Source organism: Lates calcarifer, linkage group LG10 (genome assembly GCF_001640805.2).
Source record: "Lates calcarifer isolate ASB-BC8 linkage group LG10, TLL_Latcal_v3, whole genome shotgun sequence".
Taxonomy (NCBI): domain Eukaryota; kingdom Metazoa; phylum Chordata; class Actinopteri; family Centropomidae; genus Lates; species Lates calcarifer.
In genome coordinates, this window is record NC_066842.1 from 14,601,677 (window position 1) to 14,624,510 (window position 22,834).

Below are 22,834 nucleotides of genomic sequence, written 5' to 3' on the forward strand. Positions count from 1 at the left end.
CCAGCTGCATGAAGATATGAAGTTTCTGGCAATAACCAAGCACAGATGTGAGGAGTCCTGACTGGTGACGGCACTCATATGAGTCGAGGCGGCGGGCTACCGAGTCTCTTGTCATTTCCATCCCCTAGCAGAAGCCGTGGCTCTGAGATGCAGTGAAAACACCCACTGGATTCTTGCTAGGAGAGTCAGTAATAAGATTGTGGTGATGAGGGCTTTTTTTCTGTTGTTGTTGTTGTGGTGAGTTCAAACTGGTGAAGGTTATCCAGTCATCTGCTGCTCATTATGTGCGAGCATGCGTGCATGTACATGCATTTGAGGGGAGAGACCAGGAGTCTGGATGCATGGTCGCCCGCAAGAGACAGCACATGTGGTTCCGTCGCATGTGTATGTAGATGAGGGAAGGTAGAGAACGAGAGAGGGAGAGAGAGAGAAAAATCGAGAGAGACAGGGAGATGTGTGCTCCGTTTCAGTGAAAGTGTCTGACTCATGGCTGATTGTTTATAATTGCGAATGACTCTGTGGTCCTCTCAGGAAGCCGCAGGAGCATTACTCACTGAACCAGAAAGAAGATAGAGATGGAGGCTGCCTCCTCCTACATATTTATCCATCTATTCCTCTGTTTTGTTTTGTGCACATGGTGTGAGTTTCAAGAAAATACCGGGAATCCCCACGATGCTGTAAATCTCAGTCTGCACTGTGATGACTACTGTGATTTCAATTTACAATGTTACACCACCCCCCCCCCCCAAACACACACACACACACACACACATCGGACTGTCACAGGAGGATGGGAGCGCTGCTGTGTGACTGCCGCATCAGAGATTGTTTAGAGAAAAACGTGAGGGCCGGCTGAGTGTCATGTCTCCTATCTCATGCTGTCATCGCTGGAAATAGAGATGACACTCAGGAGATGGATTAGGATGTCTCGTCCTCATCCACAGCCCCCACCCACCCCTACCCCCACCTCCAAATAGTAACTTCACTCCTTATCCGACACAGGGGGGGTAGCATAAACAACCACACAGACACACACACTCCTCCCTCCCCTATTTTACATCCCCACTGAGTTTCCCATCGCTGACAAGTGGCTGCCAATATCTGTTTCTTTTTGCACACTGTGCTGCTTGGTGGTCCTGGAAGAGGGGAAGAAAAATACATGATTGAGTGGGATGCTGCTGTGTGACAGAGAGGGATGGACGCAGAATCTGATGAATAAATAAACTTAAGTATTCACCTGATTTTCCCACAGGGACAGACAGTGTATGGATGGCTCAGCCAGATGTGATCATTGGTGTATATGTGGTATCCTCATTGTATTTTGTGAACTTCTTAAATCTAGAAGTAGTATTCATTTATCAAGTCAAGCTTCCCTGTTGGTGGTCGGAGGTTCTCGACCAGAATTTATATTGCACAGGGTGTGGGTGCTTTCCCCCATCTTTATATACACTGAATCCCAGCCTTTATTTGGCAAGCCATGATATACAGGACATATATACTGGACAATGTTTTCTCTACTGACACGATAACAGTCCTAGTAAATGTTGACACAGACTTATAAGTCGCTTTATTCAGAAGCTTTTTAAATGTTTTATAACACAAAGAAGGGAAAAAATGGAGGCAGGGGGAACAAAATTAAACAGAAAGGCAAAGAGAGAAAGAATGAAACACAAGTTGCACATAGATGCTCTTATAATAGGAAGGTAGTCTTGGTTATGGGGTCTGACTGCAGAACATATTATATATATATATATGAATGTGAATGATATTCAACATTGTCACTGAAGCTTTGGCAACACTGTTTTTGTCACATTCAGGTCAATACATAACACTAAAATTACTGGATAGACAGAGAAGGAGAGATACAGAGAGAAAGAGATAAAAGAGAGGGGGAGAGAGAGAGACAGAGAGAGAGAGAGAGAGAGATAAAGTCATACACACGCACAGAGGGAGGGAGGGAGGGAGGCGAGGAAGTACTTAGAGAGGAGACGCATCATCTGTGCAGTGGTGGAAGCAACATCTCCCGGTTGCAGTCCGACAGCACAGTAAGCAGCATTTTACCAATTTGTTTTTCTTGGGTTTTTTATTTTCTCCCGAAATTGTTCTTGTTGAGCGACTGTGGCCATGTGGATTTACAAGCTCATTATCGGACTCATCGTCATTTCTTGTTCTGGTAAGTTTGGCGACAACTATTTACAAGTGCTTGCCGTCTGCCGCCGGGGCTGGAGCTGCTGTCTGAACACGATCTGTTCTGCGTGTGAGTTGCGCTGTGAGTTGCGCTCCACGCAGAACAGATGAGTTGGTTTTATTATTAGAACTTTATTGTTGTCTGTTGTTTGTAATATTCCGCTAATAACTCAGTGCCAAGTATTTGCAATGTGTGGGCTAGTGTTTTGTTCACTGGGATGAATCATTTTTATTTTCATCATCTATTTCTAGCAAGACAGTGTAAGTTTAAGTGGTTCTTATTTTCTAGAACACAGTCATGAGGACGTTTCCTGAGTCGGCAATTCGTAGGGGAAAATAATCAGCCTCTGGACAGAGATGATTATTGTTTGCCATTACTAACGATCCAGCTCGGGCTTTTTAATTTCTACTCTTGCTTCAATATCACCTCACCGCATATGGACGCACTGGTTATCAGTCCACGAGATACATCAATTCTGTGACTCGACATAACCCGCTGTCCCACAGAATGACCCATATTAAAATCACATTAGTGGATCAGTCATCCAGTGGTCTTAACAGAGTGTGATTTCGCGGCTCATTGCTCCTAGGCACTCAGGCAGAGAAAACTGTCGAGCCGGTGAAGTCAATTTTGGGGATTTGGGCAAACATGATGCCCCCTTTCCCTCCCTCTCGCTCTTTGGTTCTCCGCGATCCTCAGGTTGCACACCATCAGTCAAACACCCCACCACTCAACCCCTGAAGCACCACCTCTCTGATGTTTTACATGATGATTCCAGGAATCGCCAGCTTTTCAGGCACCTTTCCAACAGAAACACTGTATGCTTAAAGTTTGTTTGTGTTGATGAAAGCTCTTGAGTAGACTGAAGTGTATATAGGCGGGGAGGTGAAATGGGTAGGAGGAGGAGGAATGCGTTTTCTCTATAAATGTAAATGTCTCGCTGGCTCATGACAGGCAGTGAACCTGTCAACAACTGAGGCAACATGCAGACACACCACTGATTCCCCTCACCATGTCTGTGTGCACTAGTCTGTGTGTGTGTGTGTGTGTGTGTGTGTGTGTGTGTGTGTGTGTGCCAGCCTTGGTTCACTGAGGACAGTGATAAATGACTGTGCATCCTATTAGGTCGTGTAGATTAATAACAGTTAAAGCAGACTAATTCACACATTGTGATGCTGTTGCCTGCAGTGTTCTCAGTCTGGCTGGGTTCATTAGCAGATCATCCACAGTGCCTCCCAGACCATAGAGAATGGTTTGCTAGTCTGTTTGTGTGGATGTTTAATAATGATGAACAATAACAATAATAATGAAAATAAAATAAAACAAACCATGGAGTCTGCAGACTTGCCTGTTGTAATGATCAGGCTTGTATACAATATTGTCTTCAAAGTTTAGTGGTGCCAAAGAAGACTTGTTATTAGACTGTCTCTGTATTTAGGATGTCAGTTTGATCCCAACAACAGTTTGTGTCCTGCCTAATTTACACTAAGTGTGGGTAAGTGTCAGCTGAATGTATAAGATGTGTAATAATCACTGCTTAATGGCCATGTTGTGTAATTGTGTATCAGAGGGTAAACGAAATGCGCTCCAGGACTATCAGAGGACCGATGGCACCCGGCTGGTTGCCGTGTCTCCGGATTTCTCCTACCCGACCAAAAGCAGGAAGCTGAGCATGGCCAGGTGCGCCAAATCCTGCAGCCGCAACAGAAGGCTCCCCTTCACCTGCAGGTATGTCAGCCCTTAATGCATTACCACTTTCAGCTGCATGGTAAAGTAACAATTTGAACAGCTGTCAATACAGAGAGAGAGAGTGGTGGTTCATTAAGTTCTTTAACTTTTGTAATACATTGTTGCCTGTCTGGTCTGGCAGGCCCCTGCAGTGCTTTGCATATTCAACTGCTATTTCAATGGCCCTGTAGCCCTGTGTTGTTTTTTTTTTCTCCAGGCAGTTAAAGAAAACTGACAATTATGTACTTCACTCTTCCCCTTTCTCTCTGCCTCCTCTCCTTTCCTCCTTATTCTCCAGAGCGTTCCTCTATGATCATAAAAACAGGAAATGCCAGTGGCTGTCATTCGACAGGAACTCACCAGGAGCTCAGAGCCAGCAGGACTTCAACTACCAACTCTATCAAAAGAAAGGTGCCCTCTACTGTTCCACCTTGTCTCTCTACCAGCTGATGCCAGAGCAGCGTCTCCCCCTGTCACCATATCTTTCCATCAGAAACACTTCTCTACAGAATCTCACTTCAAATCAGAAAAACTACTTCAGTGTATACAGTCCTTGTTAAATATGTCAGCAAGTTTTACAACTACAAACTCAAGAAGTGATTTAGTTTAGTAACGATGGCGGTCCTCAAGAGGAAGGGCAAGGACCATTGTCGTGTTTATTGTGTCGCAGCACATTATGGTTCATTTTCTGTCATTAAGCGGTGTTTGTGTAAACGATGGAAACCCCCACCCCACTTGACTCTGGACTGACCACAACAGTGAACACGCAAGCTGTGTAGCCTATTTTACTCAATCCAAATGTTTTGCAGAAGATTAGGAAAACAGATTTGGCTTTTTGGCATTGTCACGTCCTTGTTAAGCTCAGTATTATAGCTGAACATCTCCTCCTGTCTGTTTTCTTCATCATCCACATTGGCTCTGTGTACACAACGCTGCTCTCTCAGGTTGTTGGCTCATCACACCTACTCACTCCCTTGTACTGTCGTTTCATATCTCGGCCCGCATCTTTCCTCTCCTCACCCTCGCTTGCTCTCTCTCTCTTTCAGACTATGTCAGAGAGTGCATTGTGGGTACAGGTCAGAGCTACAGGGGGCGGAGGTCGGTGACAGTGAGTGGGATCCTGTGCCAGGCCTGGGCCTCTCCCATTCCTCATGAACACAAGTAAGGTTCCCCACAATGTCAAACAAAACAGTGTTAAAGCTGCTTCTTACTGTTAGCGCTGGCCTGCTAGTGAAGCAATTAGTTAGTAGCTAGAGGCTAGTCTGTATGTGTCTGTATGTGTATATGAGTATGATATATTAAAGGTTGATTAGGCTCTTGGGAGCAGTCATTCATCAGAACTGACCTCATTGTAACACTTTACAGAGTCACAGATCACTTCCTGCAGTGGCCCTACTGTTTATCTAGGCATATGTGTGTCTGTGTGCATGCGCATGTGTGTCTGTGTGCATGCACATGTGTGTGTGTGTGTGTGTGTTTTACTGGGATTAGGATCATATCTAATATGCAGCCTTTGGTAAATCTCTAGGTACATCCCCCAGCTAAATTCCCAGATAAAGCTTATTTTTCAGTGTAGCTCCTAATAGAAAAAAGAGCCAATTAAGTGGAGTTTAAAAACACACAATGCTAGTGAAGTTCTCTGTAGGAGTATGACAGTGTAATTAGGACTGATCTTTAGATACTACCTGGTAAGTGACAAGATAAGTGCATTTCTAATTCACAAAAAATGTCTAACAAAGCATTTCGTATTCAGTCTGCTACTGCTGGATGCAGATTATCTTAAGTGAAAAAAATCCCATTGTGGTTTCTAAAGCACAACAATAAGGCACAAATGATCCATTAATAATAAAATACATTATCTAGCATTTAATTAAAGGGATATAAATGGTTTTCTTTCATTTTCCTTGCATCTTTACCCTGTTCGACTGTAGCTATGTTGGCAGTGCATTATTTTGTGTCAGTAGAGGACAAATGTCGGAAAAACAACACAGAGGTATCAGTAAAATAAGGACAAAGTTCATCAAGTGCCAGATATTTATAACTATTAGAGAACACTTACGCCTCATCTTAGACCTTTACTGTCTTTGAATCTCATGCTACCTACTTCCTTCTCCACTCCCCCTCTCTCCTCGTCAGTGTTAAATGACTTTGAAAGGCTTTGTAGTGAGCGGTCACTGCAGCAGACGAATCAAAGAGGGCAGTGCACGTTTGTACCTCCAGTGAACCTGCTTTATCTGACCGCTATTAATGTCTCTGTAGATCAGGTAATTAAACCCAGGCGCTTTGTATGTTTTATCAGTGGACTTACAGGCATGGGAAACTCTGATGCGCACACACATGCACGTACGCACACAAGAATAAATTGCATTTTTATCAGTGAAAGGTTTCCCCTCTTTTTTTGATGGCCCCGCAAAGGCCCCCTCATTTCTGTCCCTGTCATTACCCACTCTACTGGAATACCACTTCAGAACTTTATCTTTTCATCATCATGTGGAAAAACACAGCTTGACTCAAAGATTACACTATGTCCATCATCACAACTGGTGACCACAGCCATGTGCTTGCCTGATGTAGAAGATGTGAGTCATTTGTCAATGTGTTTATACTACAGTCAGAACCTGCCTCATGGAAAACTAACATTGTTTCAACATATTAATGTGTTTTTTCCAATTTACAACACTGTGTCGTCGACAATTTGATCCTTTAGCATCGGTTAATTTAGCACTTGATAATTTCCGCTGGTCGTGTTTATAGGCAGGTTTCAGCCATCAGAGTTCAACAGCAGCTCTCTCATGAGAGAGCTGCGTCATTCTGTCAGCGATAAAAGGGACAAGTGAAACCGTGGCCTTGGGTGTTTTTCAAAAAGAGGTTGCTCTGCATGCTAGCTCAAATATTTGGCAACCGGTCTTAGTACATGTGCCTGTTTGTGTAACTGCAGCTTGCTCTTCTTCTGACAGATTCATGTCTAAGAGGTTCAGGAAAAAGGACCTCAGAGAAAACTACTGTCGCAACCCAGACAACTCCACCGTTGGCCCGTGGTGCTTTACCACTGACCCCAGGCCACACCTCAGACACCAGGAGTGTGGCATACCACAGTGTTCACAGGGTAAGCCCCACACACACACACACACACACATACACACACACACAGAATATGCTGGTATATATGTGAGCAGACATTCATCTAAAGATAATGCCCATTCCGACATTGCAAATTGCCTCACCAATTGAGGCTTGATAGTCTGAAATGAGCTGCAGTAAATTAGGCAATCACACAGTACCTTGGACTAAGCAACACTGGCTCTTAACTGCGCTCTGCTCTACAGCTGTGTGTGTATATGTGTGTGGGTGCACAGGTTTTCTTTATTTACTGAGGCCAGCTGCAGCCGTTTCCAGGTGTGTGGTTCAGTTTATGCTGTCCTCTCTCATTCCGTCAGGTTCAGGTTTTGTAAATGGTTTGGACCTAAAGAGGCTAGTGTTGGAATGCAAGAGGATATTAATCCCTCTGTCGTGTCCTATATATATAAACTGTTAGCTATTTTACGTCCCCGTGGTACACATAGAAGAAAACTGTTGAGTTCGAGTTTTGAGTCTGTATAAATGAAACTTTGATATTTATCCAGTTATGATGAGAGAAAAGCACTTTCCCACCAGCGGTTCAGCCTCTATGTTATATCACACAATATTACTGTCAGGCACTGATGCCTCCCTGAAGAAAGAGATGATAATGACCTCTGTTATCTAATCCCTGGGGATTCATGCTGTCAGAGGGGTTGTTTCCTCTGCATGTATGACACTGGATCACGTTAATGAGGAACCAGACTGCGGTTCGATAAGACGGGACGGGAATCCTCCTCGCTCTCCGGCTTGCATATGGTGTCTCACTGGGTTATCACAAGTTGTACAACAGAGATAATGACTTTATATTTTGATAGAAAGCCTACGTTCGTTCAGAAGAAAAATGACTGGAAGGGTTTCTCCAGAAATTAGCTGCCCCTAATAGGAAACATACACACAGACAGGCAAACATGGCGTGCGCAAAGCACCCATACACATGCAGCCAGTGGTATTAAATGTGCTCTGTCATGACAGCAGTGGACTCATAAACATCTGTTTCTAATCTGCATGCTCTCTGTTGTTTACACTAGACAGTGTGTACTACTCACCATGCAACAAATGGTGCCTTCTCTACATCAAAGAGAGCCTCGCCTTCATTAGTGACATACATATAATATGTGCTTCTATACATTAAGTGTATGTGTATATAATGTCTAAACTTAAGGGAGATCTATTAAGTATTTATGGGGGATTTTATTGCAAAATATTGCATAAGTATTTTAGGGCAGAAAATGATGACCTAAAATGTATTAAATTGGATGATCCACTTTGAGTTTATTGCTTTGTCAACCCATGGCGATACTGCTAAAATTATTTTGATTTATTTTTATTCTGTGCTCTGAGTGTCTCATTGTGAAACTAAACGCCTCACTCCTGATAGTTTGAGTCATGTATCACTCTGAACAGTTTGCTCTGTGTGTCTGTGTGTGTGTGTGTGTGTGTGTGTGTGTGTGTGTGTGTGTGTGTGTGTGTGTGTGTGTGTATCATTGCTCCACAGTGGAGTGTATGCACTGTAATGGGGAAGATTACAGAGGACCCATGGACCACACAGAGAGTGGAAAGGAATGCCAGCGCTGGGACCTGGATGAACCCCACAAACACCTGTACCACCCCAAGAGGTGACACACGCACTCACACACTCGTGCATGCACACATGCATCTGCATCACTCTGTATCACACTAAATTGTGCATGCTCAATCACACTTAAGCCCACACACATGGATACATATGTATAATGTAATGGCAAAAAAAAGCATGCGAATACTTTATGTAATAATACAGTCATACGATAATTTAATGTGGTTGTGGTGCACTAACTCTGGAGATGAAGTGATCTGCAGTCAGCCAGTGTGCCTTTCCCTGAAGGAATGCCATCAGAGTCCAGTGTGTAATTTTGTGTTTTTAGCAACACTATGCTGGGAAAACTCTTCACTCTGACTTAATTGGCCCAAATTCCTTTAAGCTCTCTGTAGATTATAAAGCAGACTTCGTGTCCAGCCATGAGATAAGCTTATACCTATTTTAGGGAGGCTATATATTCTCAAGACTGTAGTAGTATTCCTTACGTGATCTTTGTTAGTGTATATGTGTGTGCGTGCGTGTGCGCTGGCCATGCACATCTGTGTCAAGAGAATGTTCCAGCTAGTCGGATGGCAGGTGGTCTGGATTAGTGGCGACTCGTTAACACATCCTTAATCATCCCAGTGTTTGTGTAAACGAGGTCCCAGACTGCTCATAGCACTAATGTAATGAGAGGGTCCCACAGCCTGATACTGCACGCCTGGAGGCTGCAGGCCTGGAGGGATGTGAGACTTGGGGATGACTTACTGTAGAACACCTGCAATGGTGCGGCTTATTATCCTCCTCGCTTCCCTGAGCTCTGAGCAGATTCACAGATGGAGTCCGTGCACCATTCCCATTATTAATGCTTGGGTTGCGTGCAACGGTGAATTGTCTCCCCGCTTCTACTCTGTTCTCATAAGGATTCAGTAGGAGAATGGAAATATGATTCTCTGTCCAGGTACCTCTGGGCTTTAAGAATGATGTGACAATTAGTGTATTGTGCCACTATTACTTAACTTCAAGTCAGAGAGTTGTACTGTGAGTCGTGCAACAATTTGATTTTCTGCCATGCCTCTCACTCTTCATACAGCTTTTGTCTGTACACTGAGGTTGTGTTATGCTGGATGTTTTGTATTAGGTACTCTGGCAAAGGCCTGGATGATAACTACTGTAGGAACCCAGATGGACGCCACAGACCCTGGTGCTTTACAGCAGATCCAAACACACCCTGGGAGTACTGCAACATCAAAGTTTGTGGTAAGCATGCATGCGTGTTCATTTTTATTTGGTTGACTGCATTAGCATTTGTCATGCATGTTAAGTGGTGGTCCATACATGTCTGTGTGTGCGTGCATTTGCGCTCCATACAGGCCCCTGAAGTGTGATTGACTGCACCACAATTTACAGCTTCCCGTACCTTTCATTTTACCACTCCTCTCCCTCTCATTGGCTGATACTATAGAATACACACAAACACACACAGACACACACCCATAGAGAGTACCCCCTCCTTAGGTTTGGCCCTCTGTTATGTCTTCTCTAATAGCCAGAATGTTTATTTTTCCCCCTGCGCCACTGGCCTGCTGTTTATTGTTCTATGCCAGCTCTTACGTGTGGTGGTCAAACGGCACATGACTCAGTTACTGCTTCACATTAACCTCCCGTCGCACACACAGACACTACATGAGGGTCATACACACTACAAGCAGATCGCTTTCATTACACCTCATACACTTAGTGTAAGCAGCATGATTGATGTGTGAGAGCTAGGCACATGCCTCATGTCTGGCTTTGTACTTTGTGTTTCTATACACTTGTAGTAAACCAGCAGATACTGTATTCTCTTAGCTGACCCTGCAATCAGTGACGAGTCACTGAGACAGCCACTGTGGTCCTCAAGAACATAAAACAGAAAGAGCAGTGGTGTTATTGTTGGGCTCAGCTGCTTTCTCCTGAGTCTGTGACTGGCCTGTTTGCCTGCTAGAATCATCAGCAGTCCTGGCACCATGTTTACTAGATGGCACTCCTCCATGTGGACCCAGTGATTCACTGTTCCCCCCTGCTTTTTTCCCCCCTCTAAAAACCTTCTCCCACCCTCTGCTCTCTCTCCGTCTCTCTCTGTGTCTCTGTGTCTCTCTCTCTCTCTCTCTGTCTGATATGGGAGTTTGTTGGGAACCGACCAAGTTTACGACCCAGTTAGCCTTAATCAAAACAAGGCAGTGAGGAGAGAGAGACAGACAGAGAGACAAAGTGTTCTTTTGTCGAGGCCTGCTCTTTTGTTTACTGTCACAACTATTGCATATCTATTTTTAGACATATTGTATGAGCAGAAAACGTCTGTTCCAGAGTTTTGAAGATCTGCAGCTTTACACGTTGTTGGATACAATCGCGACCAATGTTCAGGCTAATGAACTTGTGTAACTTGTGCGTAATGAGCAGCCTTTCTATGAAGAGGAGTAGATAAGATTTCCTGCCTTGTTTTTCCGATGTTGGCCATTTTAGCCTCATTATACCGTAGGTCTTGAAACCCGAAGGGGGAGCTGTTTTGAGGAAAGCAGGTGGGCAAGACATTGAATCTGTTTAGCCATTCATCATGTCAAAGGCACTGTCGCACTGAATATTGCCTGAGTACTAAATCATTTACTATTCATCATTCTTTATAACTGTTTGTACATGTACTCCAACAGCCTCATTATAACCAGTTAAAGGAAAGTATTTGGAAGTCTCATATTAACATTGTAAGACCTGAGGGTGCGGAAACACTGGAATTTTTGGGCCAGTTGATTTGGCCGTCACTCCTGATCGGAGCAAATTGTCTGTTACAGTCTGGACCATTTGGTGCTGACAGTTGGGAGATAAAATCCTGCATTGTGTGATTTTTACGACTGGGAACTGGGACCTGTACATCACGTGTGTGAGTGGGAACATAATAATTGAGAGCTATCAACAAATGCCAGGCGAATAGAAAACAGCACGGTATGCCACAAGTGTTATTTTATAATCTGTAATCTAGTTCATCAATGTTTCAGCGCAGTACCACAGTTCATCTGAAGTTTGCCTCACTCTTACATAGTAGGTCCAACTCTCTCTGCAGTTCACAGTCATTGTTTTCCACATCCCCATCCAATGTTTCCACCAAATTTGGCTTTTATCCATTTCTTTGCCTTTTTTGTGCAAATCTCAGGATAAATTAGCAAACCAAACTACTTTTGATGGATTTCCTTTTCTATTTCAGTACAGTCACATGTGAAACTTTATCCTGATGTCGAATCTGGGGGTTGCCTTTAATGACACAACGGTTATCAGAGGCCACCTGTTGCTTAGCGTGTTGTCCTGTATTTACTCAGCTGTTCAAGATTTGTGCATGCTGTAAGTGATTTAGTGTGGATAGTTTGGTATATGTGTGTTTCAGTAATCTTAAAGGTCTATTTCCATTTCAAGGTTTCTCAGTTGCCTTAACTGTACATGTATTTGACATTTACAGAATATATCACAAGATTGATTGTTTTCTTATTATCCTGTAAAACTGTTAAAGCTTAGGTTGGAAAAGGCTGAATAACTATGTGAAACATGTTGTATGCTACCGTGACCGATCTAACAGACCCCTTAATTTTTTTTTCTTTCACAGAAACACCTCCCAAAAGTAATGTGGTGGAAACAACCGAGTGTTATCAGGGCAGAGGAGAAGGTTACAGGGGGACGGTGGATGTGACGCCCACTGGACTCACATGCCAACGCTGGGACTCTCAGTATCCCCATAACCACTCATTCTTACCTCAGGCCTACCCCTGCAAGTGAGTCAGATGCTCACATAAGACAACCTTCCACTCACTCACCCGCCTGCATGCACTTATATCCAGGCAGATTACAAGAGGACTTTCTCTGTGTTTTCCAGGGACCTGAGAGAAAACTACTGTCGGAATCCAGATGGCCAAGAATCCCCCTGGTGCTTCACTACAGACCCTAGAGTCCGCACAATGCTCTGCACCAACATCCCTCAGTGCGGCACCCAAAACAAGCCTGTCACTGGTGAGAAACAGAACAGCTTTATCTAGTGCTCAAAACAGCACGCAAAAGGCAGATTTTCCCTATATCAGAGCCCGAGAAATATTCAGCATTTTCATATTTTGTGGACCGTGGGGTTCACATGAGACCACGTAACCACACGTATTGGTTTGTAACCACGTTTACTCCATCCCTGTGGGAAAACTGCAGGCCTATAGGACTGTGGGAAGGACTGACCACCGCGCCTCACACAAACGAACTCTGACAGCAGCTCAGGATCGTCAGGTCTCACTGGACAGTGAAAGATGGAGTGGAAGGATTAGTTCTGGATGGGATTCTTTCTGGGGTAGCAAGAGATTTGGAAGTAAAAGATGTAAATCTATGGCTCAGTACACAAATTCAAATTTCCCAAGGGATCTTAAGGGTATTTCTTTGAGATTGTGTCCTTGCATTGGGATTACAAACCCTCTCTGAGGTTGTACTGTGGTCTACCCTTGAGGGTTGAATATGTTCTCATATAGAAATGGCATTCAGGGTGACAGACAGCTTCAAAAGCCTTATTTATGGCCCATGTTTTTCTAAGATATCATAGTTGATGACTTCTTTGTATTCTCAGCTCTAGATCCAATGACGACCATGATGGCTAAAAACTGTTGTTTTGATTCTTTTGCTTATAACTGATCAGCCCCTTTTTTGTAGTACAACAATGCTTTATGGGAAAGAATGCACAAAGACTATTGTGTTGATGCAGGGTTATAGAAGCTTAGCAATCTTGAGTACTGGCTGTCACGCATAATTTTTGTTCAAAGCTGTTGTTTATTCATACAGACGAGGAGTATGTGTCTAGAATGCCTGTCTGATTTTATTCTCTCTCTTTTTCTTTGTTCAAATCCAGACTGCTATGAAGGCTTTGGAGAGAATTACCAAGGAGAGCAGTCGAGGACTAGATCAAACCTTCCCTGCACTCCCTGGACTGACCACAGCAACAGGTCGGCCCAATGGATCCCTGCTACTTTTTAACCTAATAACTTTCCCAAACTCCACTGTGATGTACAAAACAGACCTGCACCATCAATAAACTGCAGCGTGTCAGCCTAAAATAGAGATCAAGATGTCACACAGCTCTCGTGCATGTGACCCATCCGGGTCTAACAAAGCGTAGTGTAGAGGTATTTTAAGAGCTCAACTGGATCAAAGCAAACCACTGAAAATGAGCAGAAAACATGCTAATTTTATGGGTTTCAACAGAGGGAAGAGTGCTTGAAAAATTTGCTCTCTGTAATACAGGCTTGTCCATGACAGCCTGAGTATGCAGAAGAATGCATCTGTTTTCAAGAACCATGTGTGCAAACCTGATACGTGGTGGTTAGTGCAGGGAGGTGCCCTGTTATTGACCTCTAGTTAAGTCTTATTGTTGTTAGCCGATCAAGTCGGGCCTCTTGCTTCTCAGAGGAGAAAACAGCTCCTGCGGGTGCCGTGACTAGCCTCTCCAGCATCTCCTAATGGCTAGAGAAGTGTTTTCCTGAAGATGACCTAACTCAGCAGGAATGACTCCCAGTGATAACTTGGCTGGGGGATATACACTTCACTCCTCACCTTTGACCCAAAACCCCTCCTTTGTAAGAACACCTCAAAGCCAGTCAGCCCCACCGCTCAGCTCCTGCCAAGGGTCAAAAGTCAGGGTTAGGGAGTCAGAGTGAAAGCTTGCTGTTATGCTAGCACAATACACACAAACACAGATTTGAAACTCTGGATTGCTTTGATTTGCTACCCAGCATCCCTTCTCTTGTGTCTCACATTTACTCACAATTCTCCACCTTATTGGTTGAGGAATTGAGCGTGGGAAAGAATTCTGTTTAGTGGTTTTAAAATTCTTACGAGAATACCGTCATGTGTGGGATATGTCTACATGAGCATGCATTAGGTATGTGAATGTAGGTGGGTGCATGCTGTCTCAGTGAGTAATTCCTTTGCAGATCATCTCCTTATCTTGTCCAGAGGGAGAGAGCCTACACAGCTGTGTAGTTTGACTGTCCAGATCCTATCCGGCTAAATTTGTTCAGCTTTTACTAATAGTTATAAATCACTGCCAAATTCTTTTTACTTTCATCAGCATCTGAATTATCATCTTAAAGGGGAAAAAAACATCATTTTGTTTTGAAAATTGTCTTCAGGGCTTACTGAATGTTGATGAAAGATTTGTTACTGGATCTTTTGTGTTGGTGTGTTTGTCCAGTGGTGAGAGGGGCATGCTGACGGCTGGCCTGGAGGGAAGCTACTGCAGAAATCCTGATAAAGACAAACACGGTCCCTGGTGTTATACCAACAACTCTGCCATACCCTGGGACTACTGCACTGTAAAACCATGTGAGTGCGTGGATACGTGCACACGGACGAACATGATGCACACTTTGTGCTCACACACAAAGACACTGTCAGGGGAGACAATCTATAATACTATGTGAACTTGAAAGGTTGTCATATTTAGGGATCCAAGACAGAGCTGGTGTAGATTTGTTTGCACTGTCTGGTTGTCTGTCTCACTTACACACACACGCACTTTATTTGCAGTGTGTAGATCTGTCTGCACTTGCAGGTCAGTGTGTGTCAGAGGAGATTCACAACTCATCAGGGAGACATGGGAAGGTCCTGTCTAACGATTCCCACATGCACCAAAAGCATTGTGATTGTGTGTGTGTGTAAGCGTGTGTTTGCCCGTGTCTTTGATTATGTGTTAGTGGCATTGTGTTTATATGAAAACTATGCAGGTATCCACAGTGCTTCTGATAAATAAATATCATTTTTTAAATACAATACAAAGGGCCCCGGTGGCCGTGGCTCTACTGCCACCGTAACATTTGCACCTCTGTGTGAGGTCGCCTCTTATCTTGTATCAGTTAATACTCCCTTGTTTTGTCTCCTCTCCTCTCTGCAGGTGATGCTTCACAGAACACCATTCCACTGGGTGAGTGTCTCTGTCAGCTTGTCTGTCTGTCTCTGTTTGTTTGCGAGTGGATCAGCTGCTGGTCTGGTCTGGTCTTTGATAGCCTCCAAGGCAAGTAGTGGTGTTTTCAGAACCCGATGGAGTCCTTTTTATGTGCAGCTATTACAGTACATGATGTAGGACATTATGTTGTCATGGTGGCATCTGTTTCTGTGCGTATATGTAGGAAAGTGTGTGTATGTGTTGGGTCTGTCTGTGTGACTCTTTCATCTCTACGCAATAACTCGAGAAGAGAGGATAAGCCCCCTCAATCTCTTGACATAAAGAGTTTAAATTGCACTCGTGTTATGTGAACATATCCAATAATTACCTTAACTAATGGCCTCATCAGCACAACTGATGTTTCATATATAACGATGATTATGGTGGATCCTTAGGCAGTTCAAGTGCCTCTTGTATTGCAACTGTGTAAACAATATGTCACCATTAACTACAGTATATGTGTAAATGCATATTTATGTATTAAATTAAATTTACATAGAGGTATTGAATTAGCTGGGTGTGTGCTTCTGCTTTCAGGTGAGCTGTCCTCTGTGGGGTGTTTTGTCCATAAGAGAACCAGGATTGTGGGAGGAGGTCCAGTGAGCATATCAGAGGGCAGCTGGATGGTCAGCATACAGAAAGGGTACGGCGGTGCATTTAATATTCTACACATTCTCCTCTACCACTGAAGAAGAAGAGGAGGCTATCCTGCCCAAAGCACCCTTGAATTCATAAAATTTTCAGTGGAATTGTTCTTTCTTTTCATTTTTGTTTTCCATGGAGAGTTCAGAGGCCTTTCCACTGTGCTCAAGAACACTCTGCCACATGCATGCAAACATTTTAACAAATGTAGGGATATTTGTATGGTTTTAATAGCCTTGATGCCATACATGTACAATTCATCAGTAGCTTCATAGAGAAACAGACCTCACCTAGATGTAAAAGAAGCTGATTACCTGTTGTTTGTGAGGGGACACTGCAGTATTCCACTGCAGTATCTGCAGCACAGTTTGAGTCCCTGCAGTGCCCACATTCAACAAACCAAATATGTAAATGCTAAACGTAACTATACACACTGTCAGTCCTTCACAACTACCTCTTAAAGTTTGAGACGTGATAAAGGCCATTTTGTGATGAAATACCACTTTATTTAGCATCCTTGGGGATATTAAATGTCCTCACAGCAAATATGGAAACTCATCTACTCACCAGTCCACCTTTACAGCCTCACTGTGCATATACTCATCCTTTTGCAAACTATTACTAACTTTCTAAGAGGAAAGTTGGAAGCCTAGTGCATAAGCTATGCCAAACATGTAGCCAAACATTAGCTTTTTACTTATGGCGATTGTATTTAAGCTTCAAAAATCACACAAGTGGTGTTCATTTGTGACAATTATCTTGCTGAACAAAACATTTAAATATCATAAGCTTTTGTTCATCACAGAGCTCATTTTCTGAAATGACCCAAAAGAAAATTCTCATTAGGTTTTTGTCAAGGGAACCAGGGTGATGCTAACTTGCCGGCTGACCTGCAAAAATACATCATCCTTGCAGCACTCGGTTTCATAGCTGCTGATGTCTTAGATTAGTGCTTTATGTGCCACTTGTGTTTTGTGCTCTTTCCAGGTCGCTGCACTGGTGTGGAGGTTCGCTAATACGGGAGGAGTGGGTACTCACTGACAGACAGTGCTTCTCCTCATGGTAATGCTTGCATTTTTCTTTTATGCCCTCTGTGTTTTAAATATATGACTTATCTCTTCAGTTCATGTATCTCTCTATATTCAAGCATAACTGACTCATTTCACTTGCTACCGTGTGTCCTCATCAGTCTGAGCCAGCCGCTCAGTAGAGAGTAATAAATGTGGAATATTTTATAAAGTATTAACCCTGTCTTCTGTCTCTCCAGTGTTCCAGACCTCAGTGAGTATCAGGTGTGGCTGGGAGTCTCTGATATTGGAGAGGGTGCTCCTGACTGGTCCAAGAGACAGGAAGTCAGCATAGCTCATGTGATATGTGGCCCTGAGGGCTCTAGTTTAGCCCTCATACGACTGTCCAAGTGAGTGCCTGGAAAACTAATCTCAAAGATATATTGATATATGTTTGTGTGTGTGTGTGTGCAATGTTGATCATGCTTTGTATCTTCTGTGTTCAATAAATACATCCAGGCCTGCCCTTCCTGCAGACAACGTCCATACGATTCAGCTGCCTGTGGCTGGGTGCTCCATCCCAGAAGGAACAATATGCAAAATGTATGGATGGGGCGAAACCAAAGGTACCGACATTCTATATACTACATTCACTGCAGCTGCTGTATACATATCTAATCTCCAGGTCTCCCAGGTTTGCAATATATTGCATTTATATTGCATTTTTCCTGCAGCAATCCTGATTTATTTTCTACATTCATTTTTTTCTTGAAATGATATAAGGTGGAGGAGCAAACGCATAGTGTAACGCAGTCCTCTCTTAAATTACTGGTTATTGTATAGCTTAGGCCATATGTTTCTAAACCTTGGATAGGTGAGTGCTGCTTGTTGGATGGCTTGATGTACAGACGGGTTCATGGAAGACTTATATTTTTAATAAAAGTTCAAATGTGCCATGATGAGCACTTGAAAATAGAAATATGCTAAATATGATATATCACAGTACTACAGTACTATGGTGGCATTTGTATTGCATATGCTACAACAGAAAAGAAGCAATAACATGCAACTTTTAACTCTTTCAGGCACTGGCCATGACGACGTGCTAAAGGCCGTTAACCTGCCCATTGTCAGTAACGAGAGGTGCAGAGAGATGCACAGAGGGAACTTCCACATCAGCAACACCAAGATCTGTGCAGGAGGCAAGAGGAATGAGGGAGTGTGTGAGGTAAACTGTTACTTGCTCATATAATTTTTCCAGTGAGGTGTTTTGCTAAATAACTGCCTCAGTGGTAAGAGGAAAAAAAATCCACACTAGAATTCATATGGTGCTTTCAGTCCTTGTTTGTAAACAAGAACAAGCCTTTAGACCTTTTGACAAAGTAATTGTTCCCAGTGTGAATTTATGAGGATTTTAACGCCTTGGTTCAACATAGCGTTTTCAAAGCCCAGTTTGATCTAAATCTCAAACAAATGTTCTTTGAATCCGTGGGCTTAGTATTCAGTCCGTTGTAAATAGAGCAGCTGGAGACTGTTGCACTAAATTTCATCAGCGATTAAAGCCTTGGCTTTGTGGTTTCTAGCTTTGGAAGAGAGCTGTCCATGTTCACAAACGCTGGTGGGAGTGTCTCTCGCTGAGAGCACAAAAATGCATTTTGCTTTCATTTAACCCTGTCAAAAATACAAACAGTGATGGTAGCCATTTCGTAACCACTGACTCAGAAAAATGTGCTATCTATTTCTTCTTCTGCAGAGGGATTACGGCGGCCCTCTCGTGTGTCAGGGACGGCGAGATCAGGGTTATTGTCGGAGTGAGTGTCCATGGCAGAGGCTGCGCTCGGGCCAACCAGCCAGGCATCTTCATCAATGTGCCCTTTTACACGCAGTGGATCTACAAGGTCTTCAAACATTATCCGAACCCTGAGACTGTTTAGCCAGACAGAGAATAAAACAGTACCAGGGGACAAAATCAAGCCTACAGCCTCTACTTCTGTAAATCCAGCGGTGCACTCAGGACGCCTGGTTTCTATGTTGTTCATAACTACACAGCCCCACAGATCAATAAGAAACTGATCTGAGGATAGATGATTGGAAGGGGATGTAAGTAATACTATGATGTAAGATTTAAATACATCATTAACAGACACCACACTGATCCTTTGAGTCATTGATGGTAATTATGAAGTGGAAAAGTTGATACTGTTCTTAGATACACATCTTTGAGAAGGGAAATGAACTGCTGATGCAGCTAAAAGTAAAAGAAGGGACTCAATGCAAGTTTTATATTACAGTAAGAAAAAAAATATGTCTGATTGAGTTTGAGGCAGACCAGGCAAACAAATATTTGGTTTTCATCCATTTTTCTTTTGGTAGCAAGTCCATCAGAGTGGTTATGTGTGCATGTGAATACTCTTGATTCCTGGCATTACTTGAATGTTTTAAAACACCAAAGTGCAGTGGTTCAGCAGCTCCCTCTGTAGAATACATCAATGGGCCACTTAAAACTATCCAGTGGTAGGGCAATGTTAAGGGCACTCTTACCAAGCTCCATGCATTTCAGGGGGCTTAGATAAAGTGGCCCTTACTGTACATAGTATTTTAATGAGTGTATTTGTGACACTCTAAAGGTGATTTGGGTCTTATAGATCTATGACAGGAGAAAATGAATGTCGTGTTAGGCAGATAAATGATGTACAGTGTGTTACCTACATTTCAGCTTTCAGTCATGTCTCTGTCTCATAATGATGTCAGCTGTATGATAACACCAAAATAAACTCCATTTTCAGTATTGTAATGTTAAGACAATACCACTGACTGTATATATAAAGATGCTCTTAGCATCCTGTGTAGATAAAGGGAATGTAAGGCTGGTTAGTCTTTATAGGATTTCAAAAAGGCAGAAATGTAACATTTGTGTCTACACGCAAGCTCTTTCTGTACAAACGCCAATATTTCCTTAAACCTATGCGTTGATTCATCATGGCTGTGTGTGTGTGTGTGTGTGTGTGTGTGTGTGTGTGTGTGTGCATCTGTTTTTGTAAATTTTTCTGCAGCAGTGTCTGTATGCAAAAAGAAAACTGCAGAAGGAGAGCGCGCGTGCACGCAAGCTTGTGCCTGTTTGAGCCAGAGCTGAATGAATTATCCTCTCCCCACACTCAGGCCTTGGCAGACCTCCAATTCCAATCCACTCTGGATATTAGCGTCACGAAGTCTGTCACTTCAAACTCTGTCATGGAAGAGAAGGGATGGTCTTTGTAACTGCATTGTCTGTGATGGATGCTTCACTGAGATAACTGAAAGGCCCTTGAAACAAATTAACACACCTCTTTTACCAGTGTAAATGATTCAGATTGCTTCATATTATAACTACATTATGTTTGTATAAGGGTGAGAAAATGGTTATGTGTGTGTGTGTGTGTGTGCGTGCATGTGCACTGAAAGATGCTGCAAGCTGCTATATTCTACAGGTTGTACAGTACTGTCTTTTGTCCTGTGTAAAATGTACATTCATTATAAATTCCATGTCATCTTATCCAATATGCTAAATGTTAAACCTAATTTCAGCAATTATTTGAAATGTCTGTCACTATATTAAATGGGTTTTTTTAATCTTTGAGTTTCTTTTTTGTTTGTCGCATTCTTTGGATGCCCTATTTGAGTGCTCTGAATGCAAATGTGTTTAGTCTCAGTCAGTTTTCTTGCTTGCTGTATAATTAAGTCGAGGCTGTTGTGCTTCCCTACCAGAAGATGGCACCACAGTAGCACACAGACTATAAAGATGTCTTGCTAATCTTAATAATCTCTCTCCCCCTCTCACACACATACATATTAGCACATCTACAGTCACACGTTCATCCACTTACATGCACACAGACGCACACACCTACACATACAACCCATTTCAGCCTCGTAGCTGTTCTTGATAGAATACTACAAAAGAATGGCAGTATTCTGCTGTCACTCTATTCAGAGTTAAATAGACAGGGAGTGAGATAGATATGAGGGGTATATGAGTGTGTGTGTGTGTGTGTGTGTGTGTGTGTGTGTGTGTGAGTGAGTGAAGGTGAAAGAGCACAGGAGAGCAGGGACTGAGAGCTGGAGATTAAACGCTGAATCCATTGATGCTGTATTAAGGAACTTATGGAGCAAGCAGAAAATATACGGGGATCGACATTTTCTGTTGCTATGCACACTGTGTGTGCGCTGCGCACTGATGCTGACACAAGGCACACATATATAGGTATATGGCGCACGCACACACACGCAGACACACAAACAGAGCATTTTGTGATAACAGATACGGTAGAGGCATCAAAGGGAGATGAAGCGTAAGAAGTTTGCTTTCATCTGCAGGTCAGCTGGATGGACAGAAAGACAGAAAATGTAGAGATAAACAATAAGACAGACGGAAGGACAACTGCGCACACACATGCACACACACACACACACACACACACACACACACACACACACACACACTGGGTGGCTGACTTGACCCCAGCTCAGTGCACCATGAGATCTACAGCATACATGAGGCTAATGATCCAGAGAACATGGCTTGTGTCAGGGCTGTTCACGTGGGCGTGAAAGCACTTGTGTGTGTATGCATGTGTGTGTTTGTGTGTGTGTGTGTGTGTGTGTGTGTGTTTATTAGAAAGAAGACAGAGTAAGAAATGAACATCAAAGTGTTATCTAATTCACTTGGCTTGATTACAAATATGTTTAGATAGATATGGTAAGTAGTAGTATTATATCAAGATAAACCCCTTTAGATGGATATAAATAAAGTAAATAAGTATGCCATGATTAAGTATAATAATCCACATCCAAACAACAGTTTATGCTTCACAACCCTCATTAAAGCAGTTTCTGGCAAATTGTGCAAAGTAGAAATCAAGAGAAAATGAATCTGAGGTGCTGCACTACATCAGATTAAAGTAAAGAGTAAAGAGAAACAGGTCCAGATGTCTTCTGTAGCATCACAGCTGTGAATTTTCAGTAGGCTATGTTGACATATTTTTCTTTCCTCTTATAAACCTGTAATGCGGTTTGTTACAGAGGGGACGAGCACAGCCTGTACCGAAGAAACTCCCAAATTCCGCTGTTCGCGTAAGTGTGCACGAACAGTCAGATTCGGACCGAGTTGGCGTAATGGATAAAATGTGGCATTTCCTGATAAATTTCAAACTAAATCTCTAGCTGGCTGCCCACTGAAATTCAAACACAGCAGCGGGGCACTCTCACATGCTGCCGTAGTTGGCTGATGACTTCATGCAGAGATCTAAGTGCGACTGGTGGCGTCTCAATCCCTCTGTATATGTGTGTGTTACATGTGTGCGAGTGAGCGAAAGAGGGAGAGAGCGGTTGAAAGGGAAAAGAGGGGAAATGAGAGAGACTGATTATTCCAGGGAAAGGCTTTTATAAGCCACAGGACTCCCATTACTGATCATTGAGTTACAGACTTAGTTAAGAATATCTTTCATAATTTAATTGAGTTGTCTCTGTAATGTCATTTAACCTCTTTTTAGGCACTTTCTCTGCTCTCTGTGGAGTCTTCAGTTTTAAGACTCTGTTGTGCGTTGAGTGTGTGAGTGTAT

At 43.0% G+C, this 22,834-nt stretch overlaps 1 protein-coding gene across 1 annotated transcript; it reads left to right on the top strand.

Moving 5' to 3' along the window:
- Window positions 1-1,978: 1,978 nt before the first annotated feature.
- Window positions 1,979-20,853, top strand: LOC108875155 (hepatocyte growth factor). Its single transcript, XM_018663881.2, is given in 19 exon segments — window positions 1,979-2,173; window positions 3,757-3,916; window positions 4,215-4,327; window positions 4,963-5,077; window positions 6,874-7,022; window positions 8,532-8,652; window positions 9,736-9,854; window positions 12,226-12,391; window positions 12,493-12,626; window positions 13,498-13,591; window positions 14,839-14,969; window positions 15,538-15,567; window positions 16,126-16,231; window positions 17,218-17,292; window positions 17,498-17,647; window positions 17,757-17,863; window positions 18,323-18,465; window positions 18,991-19,020; window positions 19,022-20,853. Coding segments are annotated over 19 exon segments (2,142 nt in total). The 5' UTR covers window positions 1,979-2,124; the 3' UTR covers window positions 19,172-20,853.
- The last annotated feature ends 1,981 nt before the right edge of the window (window positions 20,854-22,834 follow it).